The sequence below is a fragment of the Miscanthus floridulus genome, chromosome 2, assembly GCF_019320115.1.
Source record: "Miscanthus floridulus cultivar M001 chromosome 2, ASM1932011v1, whole genome shotgun sequence".
In the NCBI taxonomy this organism is placed as follows: domain Eukaryota; kingdom Viridiplantae; phylum Streptophyta; class Magnoliopsida; order Poales; family Poaceae; genus Miscanthus; species Miscanthus floridulus.
In genome coordinates, this window is record NC_089581.1 from 146,130,431 (window position 1) to 146,156,670 (window position 26,240).

Here is a 26,240-nt window from a genome sequence, read left to right on the forward strand (position 1 = left end):
TAATTAGTTACTTTTTTAACTACATTTAATACTCCATGCAAGCGACTAAAAATTGATGGGATGAAGAGAGAATGAAAAAACCTAGAATTTGGATGGCATCTAAACAAGGCCTAGCTCAAAGAGGGCCATAGGCTGCATGTAGCTACTAGCCTATAGGCTATAGGAGCAATGTATCGTAATATAGTGGCCTAATAAGTGGTTTGTAGCAGAAGGCACCGCGTGAGGAATGAGGATCAATGTCGTCATTGATTCAATGAGTTGCGATCATGGCAATTGCAGGGTCTTTGACGGACCAGCAGGTCAGCCTGTATAGCACTCGGTTCGCATTTTGACAAAATAACCATCTGGTCAGCATAACTGTAGAGCAAATCTTACGGCCGGTTGCTGCATCGCAATCGCATCGAACATCCTCAGCTGCAGCGAGATTGCAGCGCTGGCTCGATGAATGACGATGGGCTTGCATTGGACTGTGGGAGATGTTCGGCGCAGAAGAACAAATAAAACGATGGGCCGCGAAGCAAGCTAAAAGGGCCGACTGCACATGGGCTTTAGTCCTCGGCAAAGTCACCCAGAAAAAACGGTCGTTCTCCGAGCCTCCGGCGGCTTCCATTGCACGTTGGCGAATGACGACCTTCAAATCAAACTGACAAATTGATTGGAGCAAAACCGAAGTGGAAGTATAGATAGATTCTCTAATTCCCCCTCCCCCTTCTGAGAATCGGCTGAGTTTTTTTTTTAGCCTTTTGGGAGGGAAGAGGCGGCGGCGTTTGTTTAGCAGGGGAAGATCCCCTTCCGCAGTCCTCCAACAGGCGCCACCACCCAGATCAGTTTGGAGGTACGATTGATTTATTTACCTTCGCAGCTCAGCGGCTGCTAGATTTATCTGCCTTGTCATCGAAGAGCAGTCCTGATATCTTATTGGATTTGCGCATTGGGAGTAAATCTGTTCCATTCCCGCTTCGTGGCCGTATGAAACCACTATGTATAGTATAATCCCAAAAGGAACACGAAGCAGGTGTTTTCAACGGTGCATCCGCCCCTTTTGTTTTGCGCACCAGTTGCTGTTTGTTGTAGGTTCATCATTTGGCAGCAGAATGTAGGCAAGACGCACGCTTAGCTGATGGCAAAACAGGGGGGCAATTGATAAAGAGAAATCGGTTCCTGGGCACTGTCAGTCCCAGCAGCAATCAGTAACATGGTTTTGTGACAAAAGTCGTTGTATTTATATGCTGGTACAGAATCACAATAAGGTATAGCCGGAGAACACTGGGTTCTCTCAAATACACTCTACCGATCTACATGGCCTACTTATTGTTAATTCCATCACTTATTTCACTGAACTGTGATGGGCCGACAGCACCGCTGTTCCGAAGGTCACCTAGGTCCTGCCATGGAGGATATGTCAATGCTGCTGATCTTTGAAAGAACTCATTCGGTTTCACTTCCTCTCTTTTTGCTGCTATCTTGGCAGAAGGAGCCAATCTCAAGCTTATAAGCTTGTCACTCTTGATAAATCAAGTCAGATTTAATTTGCAAGGTCTTTTGCTAACTCTTCCTAGGTCCAGTTGAACCCATTCAAGTCAATTTTCTTGCAGTTCTGGGGCCCGTCAGTGGTGTCATTGATATTCAGATCCAATTTTGCTGCCTTGCGTGTTGTACTAAAACTGTCTCTCTCACACCTGTCTAGGTGGCTTGGAGGCGTCATGCTTAGCTTGTCAAGGAACAAATCCTCTCTCCCTCTTTCTTTTGCTTGTATATCGAAGGCCATGCATCCTATCTCCTTTCCTCTGTGAGCAGAAAGGTTGATTGATAGGATATCTTGATCTTTCTGTGAGCCATCACAAGCAGTTATGCAGCTGTCAACTGACCCATCGCCAAGTTGGATGGTGTGCCCTTGTAGAATTTGGGAACCTTCAATCTCCTCAAAGCCTGTAAATGCATGCTGGAGGCATTCTGTCGATACCTTTGAGACTAATTCTGACAGTTGCATCTTCGCGGTTTCTACACCGACTGACCCTGCATTCTGTTTTGAAAGTGTCTCCTGTGCCTTTTCTAGCACAGATTGTAGGTACTTCCCTTGTGCTTCAATGCGGAGTTGCAAATGTCTTTGTACCTGTTGAAAGGCATCGTTTATGTGTAAGGTATCACGTTATCAGTACTTGAGCACTGACAGTAAAGAGGTTGCGACATGAAAAGAATAAATTCTTGATTTACAATTGGTCAGTTTGTTTGAACTTTTTTTAGCATCATTAGTTTTTACACGTTCTTTTTTAAACTGTGTTCAGTCAAATTATGACAAGAATATATTCCTAGACAACCATGACTAGACCCTCTTGCATTGTGAGCCTCTTAGAAGTCATGCTCTGGTGTCCAGCATATACTTTTGTTGATAAATGAGCTATAGATGTTGATTGTGTGAAGGACAAACTATGTGGATGCTCTAAAGTTAAAGATATGCATGCATTACATACATTTTTTTCTCTTGGATTTTTTACTCTATCAGTAATATAGGAACTAGTGCTTGGCTAAAAAAATTGGGGTGATTGAAGCAATTATAAGTGATGTTTTTTCTTAAAGGAATGGTGATTGAGATGTCATTTATTGACATGTAACATTATACATGATCTGACCATGTCCCTAAAGTTTACCAAATAATGTCAAGCTACTTAATTTTTCTTTATTTGGATGTCTGTACATCAGGTACTTTCATGGCAAAATAAACCTTCATTCGATGAGTGTCCTAGATCTACTTAAAGCCTGGGTTGGGATACATTTTGCTATATATTTGGCCACACAATCTACTCCAGTTTTCTACACTATAGCTCTCCTAGGGATGCATCAGTTAGAAAATGTAAACATTTATGTATTCGTAAGGAGTGTTTAAATGGTAATTTAGTTGGTAATTATTAATATGATTTATTTTCTTCTGCTTCTGTACCTCAAGTTGCTCATGCAGTCGGCGCTGTACTTCAATTTGCATCTGAAGGGCTTCACCTATGTGCACAGATCTGATAAAATGCAAATCCATGTTATCTTATGCAAACATGTTGAATCAAACATTTATTCATCTCTTACTTGTTTGTCTGGGTTCCAAGGTTTAAGTGGCTAGCTGGTGATCCATTTCCTTCAGGTGGTTTCTCTATTGCCATGGCGCAGCCAACCACTGAAGAGCAGAAAGGACTTTCAGTATTAAACTTAATTGGAGGCTGATAACTGCTAGGTAATGAGAATGCTATAATTACCATTTTTTGCATTTCCGCCGTTAGCTTGGGCGTGAATGTTTTTGCTTAGCCTGTATTTCTAGTAAAAGACAAATCAATTTAGTTTCTTGCCACAAGGCATACAAAGGAAAACACAATACTAGAAATTCAATGTCTACCTGAAGATGTCTCTTAAGGTGGTATAGTGTTAGTCCAGGGACACCCATGAGTCTCATGATTGTCTTTGGTGTAGCTTCTGCAAATTATAGAATTTAGATGGTAATCTTCCTTATGCTAGCTTGTATGGTAGATATAGGGTTTAAACATGTACTTACTATCAGGCCCACCTAGTTGATTTACCGCCTCCACAAAACGCTCATGTAGTTCAGGTGTCCATTTTAACCTAGGTTTAGCATCAGTGGAAAGCACAAGCCCTGGCTCTGCTGGAATGCTCCCTCCTTGCAGAAGCATGTGCCTTTCTGGAGGGAATGCCTGCCTAGAAGACAGGAAATGGCTGTGGCTCTGAAGCTGTTGATGGTGATGATACATCTGGCATGAAGACATTGCAGGCTTAAAGGTTAGGACATATGAGGAGACCTCCTCTCTTTTTTCTCCTTTGTTTGAGCAAACCAAATAACATGCACATGATACATCTCATACCTCTTTAATTCTGTTATGTACTGATATCTGGTTCCAGACTCCACAATCCTGATAGGAACTGTCTCTTGCAGTTTATCGGCCCTTTGTTTTTGGTGAACTAAGGGTTGTTCGTCACACAATGGCGTTATATTCCTTGGGGGAATGCTCTAACAAACTATGACTACTCATGCCAGGATGTTATGCAGAGTCTGGTTTTATAAGGAAGGCAAGTGAGGAGAGAATTTCGAATCGTTAGAACAAACACTCAAGCCTGGCCCAATCTTGGTGGCAACTGAAAAGAGGTATAGAGATATTATCCTTATTCCTTAAGGTACCTGTGGACCCTATGCGCACCAATCTTTTTATTTGTCAATTCTGCAAACACATTTGGATTCTTATTCCAACACTAACAAATATAGTTGATATTGCTTTAGCTGGCACAAAGGGGTGTAAGGGGGTTGCAGGCATACATATTTGTTAAGTTTATTCTTCTTGCAGATAAAAGTGGGAACCTTGTTCTCAGGAAAAAAAATTGAGATGTAGTTTGTAATAATGCCATTGCGCTTGTAGGGCTACTATATCTTATATGTTCAGCTCTAATTCCACTCTCCACCATACTTATATCATAAAACCAAAGGGCAACATCTGTGCACAGTCGGCATTGATTAAGATTTAGGATTCTGTATGTTCAGCAACCATGGATTCTATAGCAAATGTATGCCTTCAGGTATTACAAGCATGGCATATAGATTGTTAAGTAATCTACCGCTCCCTAGTATGAAAGCACGGCAGGGGAAGGCGGCGCCGAAAAGGCTCCCTGCTGTGGTACTATAGTCTATAGCCGCTGCGGGGGCAGGCGCCGAACGGCTCACCTGCCGCACTGTAGCCACAGCAGGGGCAGGCGCCAAAGTCAGCCCTGCTGTCACATCTGGTCACTATAACAGCATGGCAGCTGTACTAGGATTGGATGGGTAGAGTTGTATATATAGTTTGTCACTGCAACTTAGTAAAGAGAGCGAGTTCAGTTTTGCCATCTCCTCTGCAGAGTTCCGGCCAACGCTGGTGCTTGTGCTGTGTGTGAGTGTGCTCTATTCTCCCTCCCTTCTTCTACCTCTAGCCAAAGTGTGTGGTCGGACAACGATAGTTGTGGTTGGCAATGCTGGTGAGTGGTCGACTCACCCGTGCCGGAGATCCAGTGGACCAACATAGATGATAGGAGAATAATTTTTCTCATTCATACGAGAGCAAAGTTTAAATTTCTTTTTGACCAGATGCATCGAGAAGAAGAATTCAATAAAAGTTTTTAATATAAATAAAGTGAAAAGGAACTCATTCCCTTAGTGATGCCTTCCTTGGGACTGCACAAAAGCAAAGCATGGAATATTGGAATAAGCATATGGTTCTCTTTTGTCTCCTCATGTAAGTTTTGTACTTGTTCGGCTATCAGGGAAACGGAAAGTGGATAGACGAATCTGATGGGCTGTGCAACTATATGGAGTCCTCTGAGTTTGGCTACTATCTGTTCTACATAAAGCGCAGAAAGTCTGGGCTTAAAAATGACGGTTAGTTCCTTTACTTCACTGCTCTATGTTGCTTTTGCTTTGAAAACATGCTTATCTGAACCGACATGGTTAGTCTTGTTTATTCGCCCCTCCATACTTGAGCAAAACTGGCTCAGGTTCAATGTTTGATACCTCTAACTGCCATGAAGTCCAGTCATATGGAATAGGCGGCGCTTACCTTTGTCCTATCTGGAGTGTTTTTCTGTAAATTGTGAGGTGCTACAATTTTGTGCTGTAGAGTTCCTTCCAGTTGGTTTGTTCTGTAGTCCAGCTTTTCCATAAGGGAATAGTCTAGTTATATTTTTCCCATGATTCCATTTGTTCTGGTCATTGTGAGTTACAAATGCAAGATGTGCCACCTCGTAAGTTGTACCTCAGAAATCAAATCATTAACATGGTAAATCAGATATACGAATTGCATTAAGATCCTCTCAGGCCTTTTCAAAAATAAAAGCTTGACAGGAATTCTTGGAATAGCAACTAGTACGAGTGGTCCAAGGCAGCAGCATCTTCTTTATAGCTTGCTATTTTGCAAGGTTTGCTTGTTGCCATTTCATGGTTCAACCAGTCTTCTCTGAAGTACTAATAGGCCCTTGTTCCATCCATTAGGATAAGAAAACCGTCCTCCTGATATGATATGATCTGATCTGTACCCCCATTCCTGTTCAAGTGAGACATGCTGGTGCATTTATGTCGTTCCAAACCAAAATCACCCTATGCATGATTCCACGAGCATTGGCTGGGGAATTGTGTTCAATTATGGCCGATCATCAGGAGCATAAGCTGAGAACACTGCGCATTAGAACATGGAATAAGCTCTTTCTGGCCGTAGCTTTATCTTTCACATTGAATCCAACGAAAGCGAGCAAGGGGAGGAGAACGGAGAACTTTATCTTTGCGCGGGGATTACATTCAGTTGTTGCTTGTTAAGTGCTCGGAATCGTATGCTCCTGCTTTCTCTGTAAGCACTCTTGACAATTATCGTTTTCGCAAGCAGGCCGGCGAGCACACGATCCCCTGGGAAGGGGATAAGGAAAAACGATGTTGACAAAGCTGCTGAAGGGGAATCCTGCGCTTTTTTGGAGGCAAAGATGAGAAGGAATATATTCTGCCCTTTTTTTTACCGAGGTTCACTTGCTTGCTGGCAAGCTAGTCCTCGTTGTGGCGATTCACTCACTTGGAGGTTCACGCGTTAATTGGCATCACACGCCAAACCCTCAATAGGGTGCCGCACAACCAACACAAGATGAGGATCACACAAGCCACGAGCAATTTACTAGAGTACCTTTTGGCTCTCCGCCGAGGAAAGGTCAAGAATCCCTCACAATCACCACGATCGGAGCTGGAGACAATCACCATGATCGGAGCTGGAGACAATCACCAACCTCCGCTCAACGATTCTCGCTGCTCAAGCCGTCTAGGTGGCGGCAACCACCAAGAGTAACAAGAGAATAGCCACAAGGTTGCTATGTCAATGCAAATGATCAAGAGTGAGCTTGAGCCGGCCATGGGGCTTAAATAGAGAGTCCACACGAATGGAGCCGTTGGCTCTCTGTTCACTGAAAAACAGGGCGACCGAACGCGTCGGTCAGATCGACCGGACGCAGGACCCCGGCATCTAGTCGCGCGATGCACGCCACGTGGCCCCTGCTTCAAATGCTGATCGCCCGATCTCAACGGTCATCAGTGCACTTAAGTTGTGACCGGACGCTCTACAGTGTGGGACCGGACACAAGACCCCAGCGTCCGGTCACTTCCAATAAGGGTCCACTCGCGACCGGACATAGATCAGCCAGAGTCCGGTTGTTTCCAGAGAGCTACCCGAACCCCTGTTTTACGACCGGACGTGTCCGCTCCTGTACGACCGGACACAGCACCTGAGTTCGGTCATTCTCCAACTTCCACGCATCACTGCGGTTCCTCACGCTACCACGTCAGTGTACGTCAGCACTGACCGGACGTAGGCCCTGAGCGTCCGGTCACTCTTCGTGCCAGCGTCCGGTCATAAGACTGAGACCGCGCACTCACGGCTGTTACTGATAAGACGCAGGGTCAGAGTCCGGTGCACCCTATGAAACCCTATCTTTTCTATACAGGGCGCCGATGGCACCGTCGGACTGTCCGCACTCACTCCGCCGGTGAAGTTTCGAACCCTTGCTCCCAAGTGCTAAACACAATGTGTATCACCTTTGTGCATGTGTGTTAGCATATTTTCACAAAAAAATTTAAGGGTGTTAGCACTCTTCTAGATCATAAATGCATTTGTAATGAGTTAGAGCATCTAGTGGCACTTTATAACCGTATTTCGATATAAGTTACACCCCTCTTAATAGTACGGCTATCGAACCTAAATGTTATCACACTTGCTAAGTGTCTTGATCACCGAAACAAAATGGCTTCTACCACTTATACTTTTGCCTTGAGCCTTTTGTTTTTCTCTTTCTTCTTTTCAAGTCCAAGCACTTAGATCATCACCATGGCATCACCATCATCATGTCATGATCTTCATTTGCTTCACCACTTGGAATGTGCCATCTATCTCATAATCACTTTGATAAACTAGGTTAGCACTTAGGGTTCCATCAATTCACCAAAATCAAACTAGAGCTTTCACTAGGGTATAAGCGGGGCGTGTGTTTCGGGGTACTCAGCTGGGCTACATTGGTTCATGAATCGCCGTGTAATACGGTACGACTTGTCTACGATCTAGCACCGTAGTAATAACTGGAAGATGAAAAGTGGTGAAATAGATCTAATTGCTCAACTCTTGCTTGAAAGTAGAACAGGTGCTTACATAGAATGATTAGCTAATGAACTAATCATGACTGCTAATAAAACACATACATAAGGATTCACTACTAGTGTTGCTTTTTGCAAAAAGAAAACCTAGCAAACCATAAAGCTTATCATATCCTTTGGAGTCGAAAAATTATTTCCACTAGTTGGGTAAGTCTTGCGAGTACATTGTGTACTCATGATTTATTTACTCCTATTGTAGGTGCAGCTTGAGGAGTAGCTGTTGAGTGTAGGATTCTTCTGGTGGGTATAGACGGATCCTTGTATCTTATCATTAGAAGTTTATTTCAATTCCGTTGTTTAAATTCTGCACTCTGAACTTGGTATTGTAATAATGTATTTCTGAGAACTTTTGATGTATGAAATGCACTAAGTATTATAAACTCGTTCTTATTATTGGATCCTAGAGGAAAAGCGTGGATTGTTTGAGTTCTCCCTTGGGGTGTGCTCGACGGAACCGTCCGATGTAACTTGCTTTCGGGGTGCTTAGTGTCTAGTGGAAGACAAACGCCTCCGAAGGTGTGTTATTTCGGGTGGTTCTGCCACACATAGCAACCTTGTGAGCTTAACCAAAGCCCTCTCACATATCTCCATCATTGATTCATCAATTTTGTGAGATTATGAGTGAATCCAAGTGCATTGCTTGAGTGATTGCATCTAGAGGCACTTCGTGATTGTGTTTCGTTGTGGATTTTGTTTGTTTCTCTTGGTTGTTGCCATCACCTAGATGGCTTGGTGCAGCGAGGATTATCGAGCGGAGGAAGGTGCTTGTCTCCGGCTCGATCGTGGTGATTGTGAGGGGTTCTTGACCTTTTCCCGGCGAAGAGCCAAAATGTACTCGAGTGGATTGCTCGTAGCTTGTGGATCCTCATCTTGTGTTGGTTGTGCGGCACCCGATTGCAGGTTAGGCGTGTGATGCCTATTGGCGCGTGAACCTCCAAGTGGGTGAATCGCTACAACGAGGACGTAGCTTGCCAGCAAGCAAGTGAACCTTGGAGATAAATCATTGTGTCATCTTGTCCTGAGGATTTCATTGGTTTTCTTGTGATTGATTGATTGATCATCGCTTGCCATGTCGGTATATCTTCACTACCCTCACTTGTATTTATATTCTCTAGTGTAGCTAAGCTCTTTAGTGTAGTTAGTCTTGAGAGCTAGCTTTCTTGCTTGTGTAGTGGCTAGTGAGGCTCTTTAGTTAGTCTTTGAAAGCTCACTAACTTAGTGGTAGTGACTTAGCCCCTTGTGTGAATTAGAGACTATAGTAACTAGAATTGTGGTAGGTGGCTTGTATTTTTAGTAGGTTAGCGCAACACTCGTTTCGCTTAATAATTGTCTAACCACCTTATTAAGTGTTGTTGTAGAATTTTTTTATAGATTATTCACCCCTCTCTAGCTATTAGGACCTTTCATTAGCTGGTCATGATCTGTTGCATCTGTCATAGTAACTTTCATCGTTTTTATCGGCTACTTACCAAGTATGGGATCAATAAGTCTAGTACTGTATCGTGACCGGGTCACTTCGTGGAATCAATGTGATTTGAGGTGCGGAGTAGCTAGAAAGCTAGTGCTACAGCACATCTTAGTCATTCATCAAACGAATTGGCAGGGTATGTGAAAGATTGAGGCGATGAGTTACCCTTTATTTATTGACAGTCGTATTGATCGTATGGTCGGTGACCTTCGTTCTCTTGTGAGTATACTTGTACCTCTTGCAGGGACATTTGTGCGACGAACTACTTAGTTACGAGCACGTTTTTGACTCCTAGCTTCAGAGTATTTGTGTGATAAAGGGCTCGTGGAAGATCTAGAGGTTGTTTGGTTCCCCGCCTCCATGTGCCACGCCACAAATATGGCGCCACAATAATTTTGTTTGTTGGTGAGTAAGATGAGGTGGCCACAGCTAAGAAGTAAAAACCTTCAGGAATCTCGTCACGGTTTGTGGCGGTGAATTTGGAGGCCACAAACTGTGGCCGCTACACTTATGCTGCGGCAAATAAAGGCTAGCATCCAAATGGCCTCCTAGTGCCACCTTTATGTTAATGTTCATGAAGTTATGCTATGCTGGCTTGTAGCTTGATTGGAGAACTTTTCTTTTATGTATAAATGTCTTTATGCAAATCCAATATTATTCCTTACTAATACCCAATGCATAATGTTTTATACATTGTTTGAGTAAGTCGTGTAAAGTACAATTCCATGCTCACTGTGATGTAAGCTAATTTAAAATGTTACAATATTTTTTTCAGTATCTATTATACTACCTCTCATCTAATTCTTGGATGAATGATAATAAGTCATTAAAATTTTCATAAAAATGATATATAATTTTTTTATGTCACAAGCGGATGAAGAAATCAAGAAAAAATTCTCGATCCTTGCTCATGCGTCCGTGTCTGATAGGAATCATCCTCACTTGGAGCTCACATCTCGATCTACGTTGTATCTAGTCCCAATACGAAGACCGGATCTAGGTGTCCACATCCGATACGAAATCCTCGGAGCTCACGCGTCTGTGTCCGATTACTGAGTTTCAATATGAGGTCACATCAATCAAAACCGCTGTCAAAACTTTCTAGAGGGAACAATCAGACGGTTTCCATCAAAAGTTAGAAGAGGAAAAGAAATGTTTTTTCTGATTGGAACAGAGAATTCGGAGTTTAAGAGGCCAAATGAAATTTTCCTTACCACAGTTCGACCAGGATGGAGCAATGAGCGACTTAATTGGGCCTCGACCCCGATGGGCCGGTGCCTTTGTTGACCCTTCTTGGTGTTCACGCTTGGCAGCAGGGTCAGTGTTTACTCCTTGCAGCAGGGTCGTTCCAACTTCCAAACCCCTCTGATTAGGGAGATGAATTTATTCCGGGCCATATTTCCAAAATCCAAGTAGAAGTAGGAGCATTTATTCCCAGAAGACGAACGACGGGACGTTACGTTCCCGATGCTCTGCCTGGGAACATGAACTATCGCAAGCCATTTTCCAGAAGACGAAGCGAACAACGGTAGAATCCTATGTACTACCAATGTTTCCTTTTTCCTTTTTGTATATAAAATCACCATACAAACCCTTGTTTCCTTGTACTGTATCGTTCGTCGACGTACAAATCATAATACTCCACTCCACTAAGTCACTGACATTGCTATCGGCTCGCGTCTGCCACAGCCATGGACATGGAGCACGCGCGGCCACTGCGAATCCTGTGCCAGAGCGGGCAGGACCTGAGCCTCACTGTTCGTGACGGCACCGCCGTCCTCGCCCGCGCGGACGACAAGGACCAGCGACAGGTCGTTCGCCGCTCCTCCGCTCGTGCCTCAAGCTTTGTTCGTTCGGTTTCTGTAGCGACCGTGAGCGCGGCCTTCCTCACACGCCACGGTGTTTCCCTTGCCTTTGCAGTGCTGGGTCCAGAGCTTTCGGAACACCGGCCGCGTGACGGACTACGAGGGACACCTCGCGTTCGCGCTCGTGAACTGGGCCACCGGCAAGGCGCTGCAGCGGCAGCGGCAGCGGCAGCGAGCTGGTACGTCCGTCCGTGGTTTTCTCCTTCCATCGCGCGAGGAGACGAGTGATCGTCAACCTTGCCGTGTTACGTGACGCAGGGTTCTCATTTTTTTTTTCGCCGCAGACGCAGGTTGGCCTTGTCGGCCACAGACCGGACTCCGTGGACGTGGCGCTGCTCTGGACCCAGAGCGAGGACCTTGGCGAGGGCTTCCACGGCCTCCGCTCCGTGACCGACGTCGGTTTCGTCCTCGACGCGGCGAACGCCGTTCCTGAGGCCGGAGGCGCGCATGACGGCACGCCAATCCTTGTCTTCCCATGGAACGGCGGCCACAACCAGAAGTGGAAGATGGTTCCGTTCTATTGATGACTTGGGGGCATGCGACGAGGCGTAAACGGATTGTTGCGTTCTTGCTGTGGGGAAGGTATCCCAATCGTTAAGGCTAGTTTTTGTTGAAACCTGTGACAGTAATTGTCACGTTGATAAATGGATTTTTCCGTCCAAAAAATTACTGACAAGAAATCGTTCAATGGTAAGTTTCATTGCCTAATGGAATGCAGGTTGTTTAGATGTCTTAACTCTTAATGCTGAAGAAAAACCATTAATTATCACTGTTCTAGAGCTATGTGTTGAGAAATTGTAGCCAGCAGGTGCTGGAACTAGTGCTGATCATGTAATCGTTTTGTTTCGATGACGAGGGGTTTATTTGACTGGGCAAAAAATGTTGCATAAAACTAACTTTTGAAGATAACAGAGTATGGCGATTGGCGAGTACATGGCCCGATAGCTTATGAGCCCCTGCTTGCTCTGCTTATATGTAAGGCGTAGCCGCAAGCGGGCAAGCGGCACACGCGTAAGTTGCCGGGCGCCCGCTGCACGCTGGGGCCTTGCAATCGTAGCTTTGCTTAATCCCTGTAAGCCAACGCACAACAGTAAGCAATACCTTTTGTTTTTTTCTTGGTTTTCCCAAACTAGCATGAAATCATCTGTCTTTTTATTTATTTTACTTTTCCTAAGTCAGTACTCGTCTCTGTCTCTTACTGGATGAATAACCTCAACAAAAAGAAAAAAAGAAGTTAGCTCGCGAGCCAGCTCGAGCTGCCAAGCGAGCCAAGCCTGAGCTGAGCTTTCTGGTGAGGCATGCTGGTGCATTTCTGTCGTTCCAAACCAAAATCACCCTATGCATGATTCCATGAGCATTGGCTGGATAGTTGTGTTCAATTATGGCCGATCATCAGGAGCATAACCTGAGACCACTGCGCATTAGAACATGGAATAAGCTCTTTCTGGCCGTAGCTTTATCTTTCGCATTGAATCCGACGAAAAGCGAGCAAGGGGAGGGGAACAGAGAACTTTATCTCGTATATATGTGCAATGGGCCGGCCCGGCACGGCATGGGCCCGTGCTAGGCACGGTGTGCCCTCCGGGCCGTGTCTTGCTGGGCTTCGTGCCTGGCCGACAGCCCAAGCACAGCATTACGGGCCACTTTCTATGCCGGGCTGGCCCGGAAAGCACGACCTGTGCAGCCTATCGGGCCAGCCCGAGGCCCGCTTGCCATGGGAAGGGAGGTGGCGCCGCGCGCAGTAGCAGGCGATCTTGGGGAGAAGGTCGAGGCCGCCACCCTTGTAGCCGCGGGCGAGCTTGGGGGAGAAGGGAGGTGGCGTCGCGACAGTAGCAAGCGAGCTTGCGGGAGAAGGTTGAAGTAGCTGCCCTCGTAGTGGCGGCTTCCCTGGCCGCCCTGCGATCGCCCCGGGGTGCCTCGACGGAGGGAGTTGCTTTGGACGGGAGCAGCAGCAGGCGTCCAGGCATACGGCGGAGGGAGCAGGGGAGGGCGAGGGTGGGGACGAAGCGCGTTGCGGGAGGCACTCGATACGGTCTTGCGGAGAGTAACCCTGTGGCGGCGGCTGGGAAGGAAATAATAAGATAACGTAGGGTTAGGGGTGTATTGGGCTGCAGTATAGATGTGGCCTATTTAGGTGATAACGGGCCTAGTACCGGGCCGAGCCTATTTTACGGGCCGTGCCGTGTCTGGGGAGCGGCCCAGGCACGGCCTATACCTCGGGCCATGCGGGCCCGGGCCTGTGGTTCATCAGGCCGGGCCGTGCTCGTTCCGGGCTAAAATGTCATGCTTCGGGCCGGGCCGTCGTACCCCTGCATGCACATCTATGTTTGCGCGGGGATTACATTCAGTTGTTGCTTGTTAAGTGCTCGGAATCGTATGCTCCTGCTTTCTCTGTAAGCGCTCTTGACAACTATCGTTTTCGCAGGCAGGCCGGCGAGGACGCGATCCCGCGGGAAGGGAACAAGGAAAAACGATGTTCACAAAGCTGCTGAAGGGGAATCCTGCGCTTTTTTGGAGGCAAAGATGAGAAGGAATATATCGCCTGTGTCGACCTCGCCTGCTTGGTCCTTGTGTTCCGTGACTTGGTTGTGCTCCGCTGGATCGTGATCGTGCCAGCCGCCAACAGGATGAGCACGTGTGAACCGTGGCCTAGGTATGTTATTGGTTGCTCTAAGAGTGTTTTGCTCAGCGGTCGTTCTTTGTTTACTGTATGAACTCATCCATTCCTCTCGGTTGCAGAATACGGGAACACTTCAAACGATGCGAATTGGAAAGTATATAGAGTAAGACCGCTAGACAAGCTGTTTCTATAGTTTGGTGAAATGAACTAATGATACTTATGCTCGCATAAAAAACTAATGGTTCATGTATCTATTACTAGTACCCTTGTGGATGTTTTTATTTCTCACCTCGTCAGAGAAGAAATATGTTTGCTTCTGGTCGTGTAGAGTTGGCAGAGCAAATATGGGCGTTCCATAGATTAGCTGCCTAGTTGGAGACAGGTTATTCTGGGCTTAGCAGCTTTGATGAAAATTGATCAAATGAACATGGCGGATCTATCACTAGCAAAGCCGGAGCCTGGCCCAGCAGCATGGCAGCTCTCTGTGGCCCAGCTGAAGCTGCTGAAGTGCTGAACTATCGAAAACAGACTGCCATCGGGCTTCACGTGCGGCGCCGGCCGGCGATCCACACCGTTGCACGGAGGCAGCAGGATCGCCAGGCGAAAACGTGTAACTGTTGCTAAAAAAAGAAGTGAAAACGTGTAGCTTGTGTATATTTTTATAGAGTGTAGAAACCATTTCAGGTCAATCGAAAACTCATTAATTTTAACTTAACTGTTTAGTATTGACACCGATGCAATGCTGACAGAAATTGAACAAAATAAAAAAATAAAAAATGTCAATGGTAACAAAAAGGGGTATAAACGACCTCATTTTTTGGGAAACGATTCCCAATCGCTGCTCGCCTCACTGGCTGACGGATCCGGGGCTGATTGGTAGGCCGAACTGTGCTGTCTCCGTACCGTTTAGTTGTATGACCTTATTTATGTGGTGTGTTTGGTTGTTCTCTTCGTACCTTTCGCCTGTATCCTTTCATTCATCTGCCCTCCTCCATCCCGCACGACTTCGTCTTTTCAATTTCCACTTCCCTCTCCATGCAGGATGGCTTGATTCAGGCATGGCGCAGAGACCCATGTGTCATACACTCAAAACTCATGTCTATGCATGCAACCAAACAAGATATCATCTCATACTGGACCAACAACGAAGACAACCAAATACAACTGAGTGCACAATTTGAACATGCATCTCACTATTCTAGACCGACTCTCCGTTCCAGCTCACCCTCACCAAAGCAACCAATCACACCCGAGTGAACCGTGGTAGTTGGCCGTTCCCCTAAAAAATGTCAGGCCTGATCCGTTAGGTGACACAACTAGGGTGATTGGTTGAGTGTCTAGCGAGAGCCCGGATGGGAACGAGGACCATCCCATAGTGGCCAGCATCTGTACGTACATGCATGACTAGTTTGGTTGGTTGGTCTATTCTACATAGGCTGCGTTGGTCCTTTGAATGGTTGGATGAGCTGACTTTTTCGCCCGGTTTAGAGACAACAGATGTACCACAAGCCCCCAACTTGCACCACGCCAGCCAAGCTCGCCAGAAACAGTTCAATTTCGTTTCTACAGAGCCAAGCCGATGGGAGAATCTTGCATCAGCTGGTCCTGTCTCAAGTCTGTGTACAGACATCCAAACAGCATTTTCTTGCATCCCATGGGCTAGGCTAACCCATATACACCCATCCAACACACGCTAGAAGTTACCACCAGATCATATGGTGCACATGAGTGTATAGGCCACTTGACACATAGTTAAGTTGGTCCTCGCTAAATGATCCATCACGTGTCATAAAGTCGCACCAGACCATACGATGACCAATCAGTAGGGTCAAGTCTGAAATTGAAACATACATAGTGTCACCGAATGATATGCCAGTCGGGTCTCAATCATCTAGTACACTCTCCGACATTGAGGCCTAGATGTGTTGAACCTTTCTCAACCTCCAACAATTCTTATATAGTTGACTCGGGTTTCAATCATCTAGTATACTCTCCGACATTGAGGCCTAGATGTGTTGAACCTTCCTCAACCTCCAGCAATTCTTATATGGTTGTACACTTGTACTCTACTATGTCAAGTGTTATCATCACCATCACATTAGGTCACATGGATAAAATTGTCTTCCACGTGGCCACTCCATGACTCTCATGGCAACTTTAACGTTTGGTCTAAGGGCAACTTTAGGAGTCTCTTTATACCCTTCTTATTGATAGAAATGGAGATTTTAGTAAAAAAAAAAATTCTCCAACACTTTCTTTAATTAAATCTTTAAATATTGTCATCATTTATTTCGGATTATGTTCATTTGCCAAAGATGGAGAGCGAAATTTGTTCTCGGGAGTGAGCACAAGAGACATAAAAGTTGTTGAAGAGTAAAAAAATATAAAGAATAATCTTTATTTAAATAAATAGATCTCCAAATGATGATTTAGAGAGTGAGTTCTCAGAGGTGCCTCAAGGAGAGAAAAATCAACACATGTATTTAGTTTTATCTAGATAACACTGATTTCTCTCTCCATAACTTTAGTTAGTGTCATGTCATCCAACTTGCTTATGTAGCACCTATTCATTGAGAATGAAACTACTATAAGACTAGCCTAAACAAAGCATCCTACATGATCAATGTTTATGTTTGCTTCTCATTTTTATGAAACTTGATATTTTAGAAGGTTGCTAGGTTTTGTGGTAACAACGTAATAACCCAATTGGCATCATGATTTAATTTGGTTCATTTTGGCAGGGATGAACCAAAATTTGAACCTCAAAGAGTCCCAAATAGCCCGATTCTCTGTAACCTGGAGTATAGAGAATTGGCTAAAAAGACGCGAATGTTGAATTAGAAAATCGACGTAGTTGTACTGTCCATGAATTGAAAAAAGTCTACATAACCCTCAATTATTCATGATGGACTACTTCACTCACAAACTATAAAACCGGATTTTCTACCCCCTGAGCTTTCCAAAACCGGTCAAATAACCTTCCCAAACGGTTTTGGACGGTGGTTTTGCTACAGTGACGGTGATTTTGTCTTTTTCTTTTTTATTTATTTTCGCAGAATCTTTGAAAAATCATAGCAAATCACAAAAAATCATATAATAGAATATCCAATTTTGTTGGACTCCACATGAGTAGATCTACATAGTAAATATATAATATGGTATGTTTTAGTACAAAGTTTTTGCTGTTGCTTTAGATCCATGCTTTTCTGTAATTAATTGGAATAAATCATAACTGCAGCTTCAATAGTCCAATTGTGGTGAAATTTTTATGGTGGACTAATTATTGTATGCTTGAACTGTAGTAAAAAATTCATACTCATTGGATCATGTATAGCTTAGTTATAGATAAAGCATAGATTTAACAAACATAAACCTAAATAAATCTATAACTAAGTCATACATGATCCAATGAGTATGAAAATTTTACTACAGTTCAAGCATACAATAATTAGCACATCATAAAATTTTCACCACAATTGGACCATAAAAACTACAGCTATGAATTATTCTAATTAATTACAAAAAACATAGATCTAAAGCTATAGAAAAAACTTTATACTAAAACATACCATATTATATATTCACTGTATAGATCTACTCATATGGAGTCCAACAAAATTGGATTTTCTATTTTATGATTTTTCTGTGATTTACTATAATTTTTCAAAGATTCAACGAAAATAAATAAAAAATAAAAAAATAAAACCATCAAAACCGTTTGAAGGTTATTTGATCGGTTTTAAAAAATTAGGGGTAAAAAATCTGGTTTAATATTTGAGGATTAAGTAGTCCACCCTAAAAAATCTTAGGGATTACGTACGTACTCATAATTAATTATCTTCGTGCTCAAGAAAGGGAAGAAAACCAAACGCTTTCTTCAAGACAAGAAAAACGATAGAATACTCGTATGGTATGCGAGCCCGAGCGAGAGCATTTTATACCACAATTACAAGGTGTTTGATCGTGTGACTAAAATTTAGAAGATATATTATAAGTATGTTGTATGGAGTATTTAAATACTAATAAAAAAATAAATTATGTAATTCGTTAGTACTCTACGAGATAAATTTTTTAAGCCTAATTAATCTATCGTTAGCTCATGTTTACTGTAGCAAACATTGTCAAATCATAGACTAATTAGATTTAAAAGATTCATCTCGTAAATTAGTCGCAAACTATGTAATTAGTTTTATAATTAGTCTATATTTAATACTCTATACATGTGTCAAATATTCAATAGGACAGCGAATAAAATTTAGGAGGGGCAACCAAACACCACCTTAACCTGACAATTTCCGAAGGGCCCACGACGTGGCCCACTTCCATCGCCCTTCATATATAATATAATATTACTCGTTTCCTCTTCGACCCATCCGCCTTGCCTCTACTGACCCCCTCCCTCTCCTCGCCGCTCCGCGCCGCCTGATCAATCGCCCAACGCCCCCAACCCTAGGCGGCAATGTCCCTCCGGGCGGCATTGGCGGACGTGGACATGGAATGCGTCGTGACGGGGCCGGAGGAGATATGGCGGCGCCGGCCCAAGACCAAGATCGTCTGCACCCTAGGTCCGGCCTCGCGCTCCGTCGAGATGTGCACGTGTCTGCTGCGCGCCGGCATGTGCGTCGCACGCTTCAACTTCTCGCACGGCTCCCACGAATACCACCAGGAGACCCTGGACAATCTGCGAAAGGCCATGGACCTCATCGGCCTCATCTGCGCCGTCATGCTCGACACTAAGGTCCACCCTGCCTTCAACTCGCTTCATGTGCTCCCCCGCCTTCCCGCGCCGTCGTTTATCTCGTCAACCTATTTTTTTAAAAAAAAAAATATTTTTGGCCGATTTAGGTTTCCGTTGTAGGCTGTTGATCCGATCTTGTACGTTGTTTTGTTTCCCTATGTTGATTTGCGATTATGTTTAGAGTTGCACGCGTGAACGATTTTATTAGAACTTCAGAGTTCGGTTGAGCGTCAAAATTGTCGCTTGGTGGTAATGATCGACCCCCTAATAAAGTACTATTTTGGAAGTTAGCTTCTGTCGGATGTCATGTGTTGTTTGTTCTTTATTTTTTGACATGTGCCTTGTCCGTACTGGTTGAGGCAAGGGTAAGATTGCGTCTTCTTCTGCCGTGCCGTTTTTTATTAACCATCAATTTTTAGTTTGGCACCTGACATTTTTCCAGGTACATATTGTTTCAATGACATTTATAATCAGCATTAGTATTTCTTGCTGATTATTTGCATCCGATTTGTTTATGTAAATCACGGTGGTATTGGTTAGTGGGTTGGTTAGATGTGTGTATGTGGTTGACATTTGTGGCGTGGCCAATTGCAATTTGTGTGGCTGACCCAGACATGGTTTTGTTGCGTGCAACTTGCATTGTCCATGCGCTTATTAATGTAGTCATGGTATGATGGTTGGGAAGGCCTACAGAATTTGGATGTCATTAAACTTTTTTTTATTGTACTAGTTGATAGCTCTGAGGTACCTAATGGGCTATTGGCCCTCCCGAGTCCCTTTTTGACATCTGTGGGTTCTCTTGTATGATCTACTCTCTCTTTTTTTGGGTTGCTGTCAAATTAATTAGCCATGTGAAGCTAATTTCTTTGTGAAGTCTTGAGTGGTTGATTTATGATATGACGGGCATTGACATATCATTACTCTTTGTTTGAAAAACATCCACATCATTTTTTTATATATGATATATTATCAGTTCATTCACCCACAGACTACTGCTTTCAACATAAATGATTAGTTGTGCTTGAAAGCTGGCTTTTCAGATATACAATACAATGGGCTAGATGGTTCCATTCACTTATTTTTTTTTAAAAGGAGGTGAAACCTCTACTTTTTAGAAAGCAATGTAACCAGCGCCTACTACAAGACTAGATTTCCACTACATCAGAAGGATGAACTGAACTAGGCTTGAAAGCTTTGAGCCAGCTTGTCACGGAGGCCTTCATCTTGACGATCTGATCCTGATCTTTCTCCTTAAGCTTGGCGCTCCACTTCTGCAGCAACGACAACGCAATGTATATAATATCAGTCGGAGCCTGAGGAAACGTCTTGTTAATAGCCATCTTGTTTCTGGACGTCCACAGAGCCCAAGCAAATCCTGAAAATATGAAAATGATCAATCTAGTCAAGTGTTACAAAACTCTTACCAGGATCTAGGATATGATTCTAACTGAAAAACTTCCTTGAACATTTCCCAGACCAGTTTGGCCAAATAGCACTTAAAGAAAATGTGATCAGCCGTTTCAGTGCATTCACAAAGACAGCAGATCATACTGCCCTTCCACCCTTTTTTAGCCAAATTGACAGCAACTTGTAGCTTATCATTAAGTAATTGCCAAAGAAAAAACTTAATTTTTAGGGGAACCTTGCTTTTCCAAATAAAGCCCGCAACCCTGCTCTTGACTCCCCTATCAGTCAGGAAACGATACAACGATTTAGTTGTAAACAGATTCTTCTTTTCTAAAGCCCATATGACTCTATCAGCTCTGTTGTCAGTCAATGAACAGTCATTGAGCATATTTAGCATACCTAACCAGCTATCGTATTGCTGCATTGATAAGCATCTTTTAAAATCTAGTCCCCAGGAACCGTCATCCCAACAATCAGCTACATGACAGTAAGGGTCCCTAATCAATCTGTACAGACCATTGTAGATAATTTTCAAGGGAGCTCCCTGTATCCAACAATCCTCCCAAAACCTACACAATCTGCCATCTCCCACCTTGAAGATAGCTCCCCACTTGAAAAGATGTTTGACACTGTGTAATCCTCTCCAGAATTGTGAACCTCCTGTAGCCTTTGAATCAAAGAAATTATTTTCCCCCAAATACTTAGCCTTCAGAATCTTGAACCACAGTTCATCCAGCTGTTGTTATATTTTCCAAATCCATTTAACCAAGAGACTCTCATTCATTATTTTGGTATTTATAATGCCCAGACCCCCTTGGTCTTTAGGCCTACAAACCATCTCAAACTTGGCCATATGGTATCTGAATTTCTCCTCAGCACCTTGCCAGAGAAATTTGGCCCTAATGGTATCCATATTTTTATGAACCCCATCCTTGAGAAGGTAGAAACCCATGCAGTAAAGAGGGATAGAACTCAAACAAGTATTTGTTAGGATTTGCCTCCCCCCAGATGTAAGCAATTTACCCTTCCAAGGATCCAACCTTTTAAGCATTTTCTGAGTTATGGGACTAAAAGCATTCATGTTCAAATGTTTATAACTGATAGGCACTCCTAGATATTTCATTGGGAAATCACCTAGCACACAATTCAGCATATTAGCCATATTCTCCTTTTCTAACTGAGACACACCAAAGACAAAAACTTTGCTTTTATGATAATTAATTTTTAGCCCCATAAGCCACTCAAAGCAATATAGAATAAGTTTCAGATTCCTAATAGACTGTTCAGACGCCTCAATCATGATGACCGTGTCATCGGCATACTGTATGTGAGATACCCCCCCAGGGATCAGGTCTGTTAACACACCAGAGAGCTGACCCTTACTAATTGCAGATTGTAACATGACCCCAAGAGCATCAGCAACAATGTTAAAAAGTAAGGGAGAGAGAGGATCTCCTTGCCTCAGCCCCCTATATGTTCTAAAATAAGCACTCCTTGCGCCATTGACGTTAATGCGCACCCTACCTTCTCTAACAGTACTCATCACCCATTCAATCCATTTTATAGGAAACCCTTTTCCTTTCATTACCTTCTCCAGGAAGTCCCACCTTACTCTGTCATATGCTTTTTCAAATTCAATTTTTAAAACTAGGTTCCTTGCCTTGGATTTATGTAATTCATGGACGACCTCATGAAGAACGACAACCCCCTCAAGAATGTTTCTCCCCTTAATGAACCCTGTTTGATTTTTCCCAATTATCTTTTTAGCCACAGGAACCAACCTATTTGTCAGTACTTTAGTGAACCATTTGTAATCTACATTCAAAAGACAGATGGGTCTAAATTGTTTAATAGTATTGGCGTCTTTTAACTTTGGCACTAGTGTGATTACCCCGTAATTCAGTCTCTTGATATCCAGCTTATTCTCCCAAAAGTCCTGAAACATCTTCAACACATCCCATTTAATCACCTCCCAACTATTCTTAAAGAAGCTAACACTGAACCCATTCGGGCCAGGAGCAGAATTTTCCTTCATCTCCATAATAACCCCCTTGATCTCCTCCATGGTGAAGGGGCAAATCAGACTGACCTTGTCTGCCTCTTCTAGAGTCAACTCCTGAGGCCAAAAATTATCTCCTAACTCCATGAGACAGGAATCATTATGGCCAAATAACTGTTTGTAATAGTCCACAATGTGGGCAGTAATATCTTTCTGACCCCTTATCTCTCCTCCCTCCGAATCAAGATAAGCAATAGCCTTTTTCCTTCTGCTACCATTAACAAATTGATGGAAAAATTGGGTATTTGCATCCCCTTGCAACACCCAATTCTTCCCAGCCTTCTGCTTCCATTGGAGATCCTCCAACCTACTCATTTCATCTAGTTTGTCTTCTAGACCTATCCTTTCGTCCCATTCCTCCGTAGTTAGGAGTCTCTTTCCTGCTATTAAGTCAATTTCCTCAACCCTCTTAGACAGACCCAGCTTAATCCTTTTCTGTTCGCCCATATTCTTTAAATCCCATCCCCTCAAATTTTTTCCTTATAGATTGAAGGCACCCATGCCATACATCCAGCGAATAGCTATTAGTGGCAAACGAGGATTTTATATCAGACCACTTATCAGTAACTCTCTTTTTAAAGTCTTCTGATAAGAGCCATTTTTCTCTTGAAAATAGAAATATTTGGTCTTGTTATCCCTACGATCACCAGTGTCAAGAACCAACGGTGAGTGATCAGAGCCAACCCTGTCTTTCGACCAAGCAAAAGCTGAAGAAAAATGTATGTCCCAACATGTAGTGGCTAAGATCCTGTCTAGCTTAACTAAGGTAGGGTTCTGTTGTTTGTTAGACCAAGTGAATTTCACCCCACTGACATGAATTTCTCTCAACTGGAGATCACGTATAAAGTTGTTAAAGAGGCCCATCAGCCTAGGATCACCATGACCCTGGTTTTCATTAGTACAGAAGTCCTTAACCTCTCTGATGAAATCATCAGAACGTGAATGTTGGGCTGGACCGTATATATTCAAAACCCAAAACCTGTAATTAGTGCTCCATTCACTTATTCATGAATGACATATTCTCATTTGCCTTATTAATATTATTGTTTTTAATTTTTTATTATTCTCTTAGAAAGACAGCAGTGTAGCACAGGAAGAGGATAAATAGTACTTAGAATCAATGCTGTTGTAGTAAATAATGAATCTTTTTTATATCTGGAGGGATTGACACATTGTTTCTTATCATATGATATGATATATGATCATTTCAGGAATGTATTGTTCTATGGTGCCATAAGGATGACATTCTCATGGGCCCTATTATTGTTGTTGTTTTTATTTTCTTATTAGACTATTAGATAGAATAGGTAGCAGTGGAGTGTGGAAAGGGGATAAGCAATACTTAAAATCAATGCTGTAGTACTAATTAACAAACCATTGTTTACCAATAGGGATAGATGCATTGGTTCTTTTTATGCGATGTATATATTATGACTATTTCAGGAATTCATTGTTAAATAAGACACTATTTTTGTTCAGGAGATAGATGGCCTTGCTGCTCGTCAGGAAGAGCCTTGAAAATGAACTTTTATGCTGCATTAGATGTATTGTATTGTGATTTGGTCCATGCTATACTGATGAAATATGTATTTTCTGATTACTTCTTACTGTTGATCATTTTGATGATAGACAAGATTGTAGTGTTGTTGCACAAATCTCAGCATGGAGTTATGGTTCTTGGTTAAGCGTGGTAGATACCTGGTAACATGAAGATGCAATTACTTTTGATGATTATTAGAGGTTCATCAATTATCTATTTTGCTTGTGATGGATTTGACTAACTCTGCATACTGTTTGCCACAAATTTATTTAATGCTAAGAATATTTTTCATGCATCTTCTTGTCAAACTGTTTGAATATCTTATGGAACTTAATGCATGAAAAGAAGAATGCATCAACTTATTTAGTTTGCTGAAACCTTGTAATTTACTATTTTTGTACAGGGACCAGAGATCCGCACAGGTTTCTTGAAAGATGGCAAGCCTGTAAAGCTGACACGGGGGCACGAAATAACCATCACCACTGATTATTCCATTAAGGGTGATGAGAATATGATTTCCATGAGCTACAACAAGATTGCTGTAGACCTGAAGCCTGGGAGCACAATACTATGCGCTGATGGCACCATCACATTCACTGTGCTTTCCTGTGATCCTGTGAAAGGCCTGGTTCGTTGCCGTTGTGAGAACTCAGCTCTCCTGGGGGAGAGAAAGAATGTCAATCTTCCTGGGGTGATCGTGGATCTCCCAACCTTAACAGAAAAGGACAAAGTGGATATCCTTCAGTGGGGTGTCCCAAACAACATTGACATGATTGCGCTATCCTTCGTACGCAAAGGATCAGATCTTCAGATGGTCAGAGGTGTGCTCGGTGAGCATGCCAAGTCAATACTACTTATGTCCAAGGTATGCCCATCTCCTGTGTCTATATGTCTGTATGAATTTGTGTTTTTTTAATGCTGCCATTTGCTTACTTTATGCCATCAAACTCTTTGCAGGTTGAGAATCAAGAAGGTGTTGCCAATTTTGATGAGATACTTTCAAACTCAGATGCTTTCATGGTTGCCAGAGGGGATTTGGGAATGGAGATACCCATCGAGAAGATATTCTATGCTCAGAAGGTGATGATCTTCAAATGTAATGTGCAAGGAAAGCCTGTTGTTACTGCAACCCAGATGCTGGAGTCAATGATTAAATCTCCCCGCCCTACAAGAGCAGAAGCAACTGATGTTGCCAATGCTGTCCTGGATGGCACTGACTGTGTGATGCTTAGCGGTGAGACTGCAGCTGGGGCATATCCAGAGCTAGCGGTGCAAACAATGTCAAGGATTTGCCTACAAGCAGAGTCACATACAGATTATGGAGCAGTTTTCAAGTTAATCAGTAGTGCTGCCCCAATCCCTATGAGTCCACTGGAGAGCTTGGCGTCATCAGCAGTTCGAACCGCCAACATCTCTAATGCATCACTCATCTTGGTCCTCACAAGGGGAGGCACAACCGCAAGGCTCGTGGCAAAGTACAGGCCAGCAATTCCAGTGATAACTGCTGTGGTCCCAGAAATGAAGACGGATGATAATTTTAACTGGACTTGCAGGGATGAGCGCCCTGCCAGGCACAGCATGATTGTGAGGGGCCTGATCCCGATGCTGAGCGCCGCTACAGCGAAGGCATCTGATACTGAGTCGACTGAGGAAGCCATTAGCTTTGCCATAGATCATGCGAAGAAGCTCAAGATCTGCAAGTTAGGGGATTCAGTCGTCGCCTTGCATCGTATTGGTGCATCATCTGTCATCAAGATCTTGACAGTCAATTAGTGTTGGTGACGTGGGTGGGCCTTCACTGGGGCAAATTTTGTTAGGCTATGAATGGACCCTTGCTAGTTTCATTTTGTTGGCTCATTTGCATGTCTTAGAGTGAGCTTCGGAGGTAAAATTTGGCTTTTTAGGAATGAAAAAAGCCTTTTGCTGTAGGGAACTTCGCAATGCTTTTGAGCATTTTTATATGTTTGGGATCTTAAATAATACATTATATACAATTATATCTATGCTACAATGTGTTTTGTGACCTATTGATATCGTATTTTCATGTTATTTGGTGATTCAGTTATGCTACGCACGGTAGTTCATAAACTGAATATTCAGTCTTTTAATCCGAGCTGCTGAATTAGTTATGAGAGCCTCAGCAACACGGTGGGAAACGCGTGCAAACACGGTGGCAAACGCCTACCAACACAAACCGTGTGGACCATAGCAAGACTATGAGCACATACTTCAATGTAAATTTCGTTTTTCAGGTAGTTATAATGAATCTCAGATTTAACTATGTTTATAGAAAATAGCATCAACACTTGCATCTTCACATAGAAGTACTATAAAAATACATTC

The 26,240-nt window shown here is 43.3% G+C and overlaps 3 protein-coding genes and 1 pseudogene across 6 annotated transcripts; 3 read left to right on the forward strand and 1 right to left on the reverse strand.

The window, feature by feature from the left end:
• Positions 1-1,144: 1,144 nt before the first annotated feature.
• On the reverse strand, positions 1,145-4,017 carry LOC136539989 (myb-related protein 2-like). 4 transcript variants are annotated; one of them, XM_066531977.1, is made up of 7 exons: positions 3,861-4,016; positions 3,548-3,749; positions 3,380-3,456; positions 3,243-3,300; positions 3,076-3,163; positions 2,939-3,008; positions 1,171-2,113 (listed from the first exon to the last, which is right to left on the reverse strand). In XM_066531977.1, exons 2-7 carry the CDS (start codon positions 3,747-3,749, stop codon positions 1,556-1,558), a joined length of 1,053 nt encoding a protein of 350 aa, XP_066388074.1. In that variant the 5' UTR covers positions 3,861-4,016; the 3' UTR covers positions 1,171-1,555. The 4 variants fall into 4 exon arrangements, with proteins under 4 accessions (XP_066388075.1, XP_066388074.1, XP_066388072.1 ...); XM_066531976.1 differs by having other exon boundaries at positions 1,177-2,113; positions 3,536-3,749; positions 3,861-4,015; XM_066531975.1 differs by lacking the exon at positions 3,861-4,016 and having other exon boundaries at positions 3,536-3,764.
• Positions 4,018-4,026: 9 nt separating this feature from the next.
• LOC136537222 (uncharacterized) lies at positions 4,027-5,262 on the forward strand (annotated as a pseudogene).
• Positions 5,263-11,359: 6,097 nt separating this feature from the next.
• On the forward strand, positions 11,360-12,057 carry LOC136537223 (ricin B-like lectin R40G2). Its single transcript, XM_066529269.1, has 3 exons — positions 11,360-11,479; positions 11,589-11,712; positions 11,792-12,057. Exons 1-3 carry the CDS (start codon positions 11,360-11,362, stop codon positions 12,055-12,057), a joined length of 510 nt encoding a protein of 169 aa, XP_066385366.1.
• Positions 12,058-18,546: 6,489 nt separating this feature from the next.
• LOC136539990 (pyruvate kinase, cytosolic isozyme-like) lies at positions 18,547-25,924 on the forward strand. Its single transcript, XM_066531979.1, has 3 exons — positions 18,547-18,891; positions 24,301-24,762; positions 24,855-25,924. Exons 1-3 carry the CDS (start codon positions 18,613-18,615, stop codon positions 25,668-25,670), a joined length of 1,557 nt encoding a protein of 518 aa, XP_066388076.1. The 5' UTR covers positions 18,547-18,612; the 3' UTR covers positions 25,671-25,924.
• Positions 25,925-26,240: the final 316 nt, after the last annotated feature.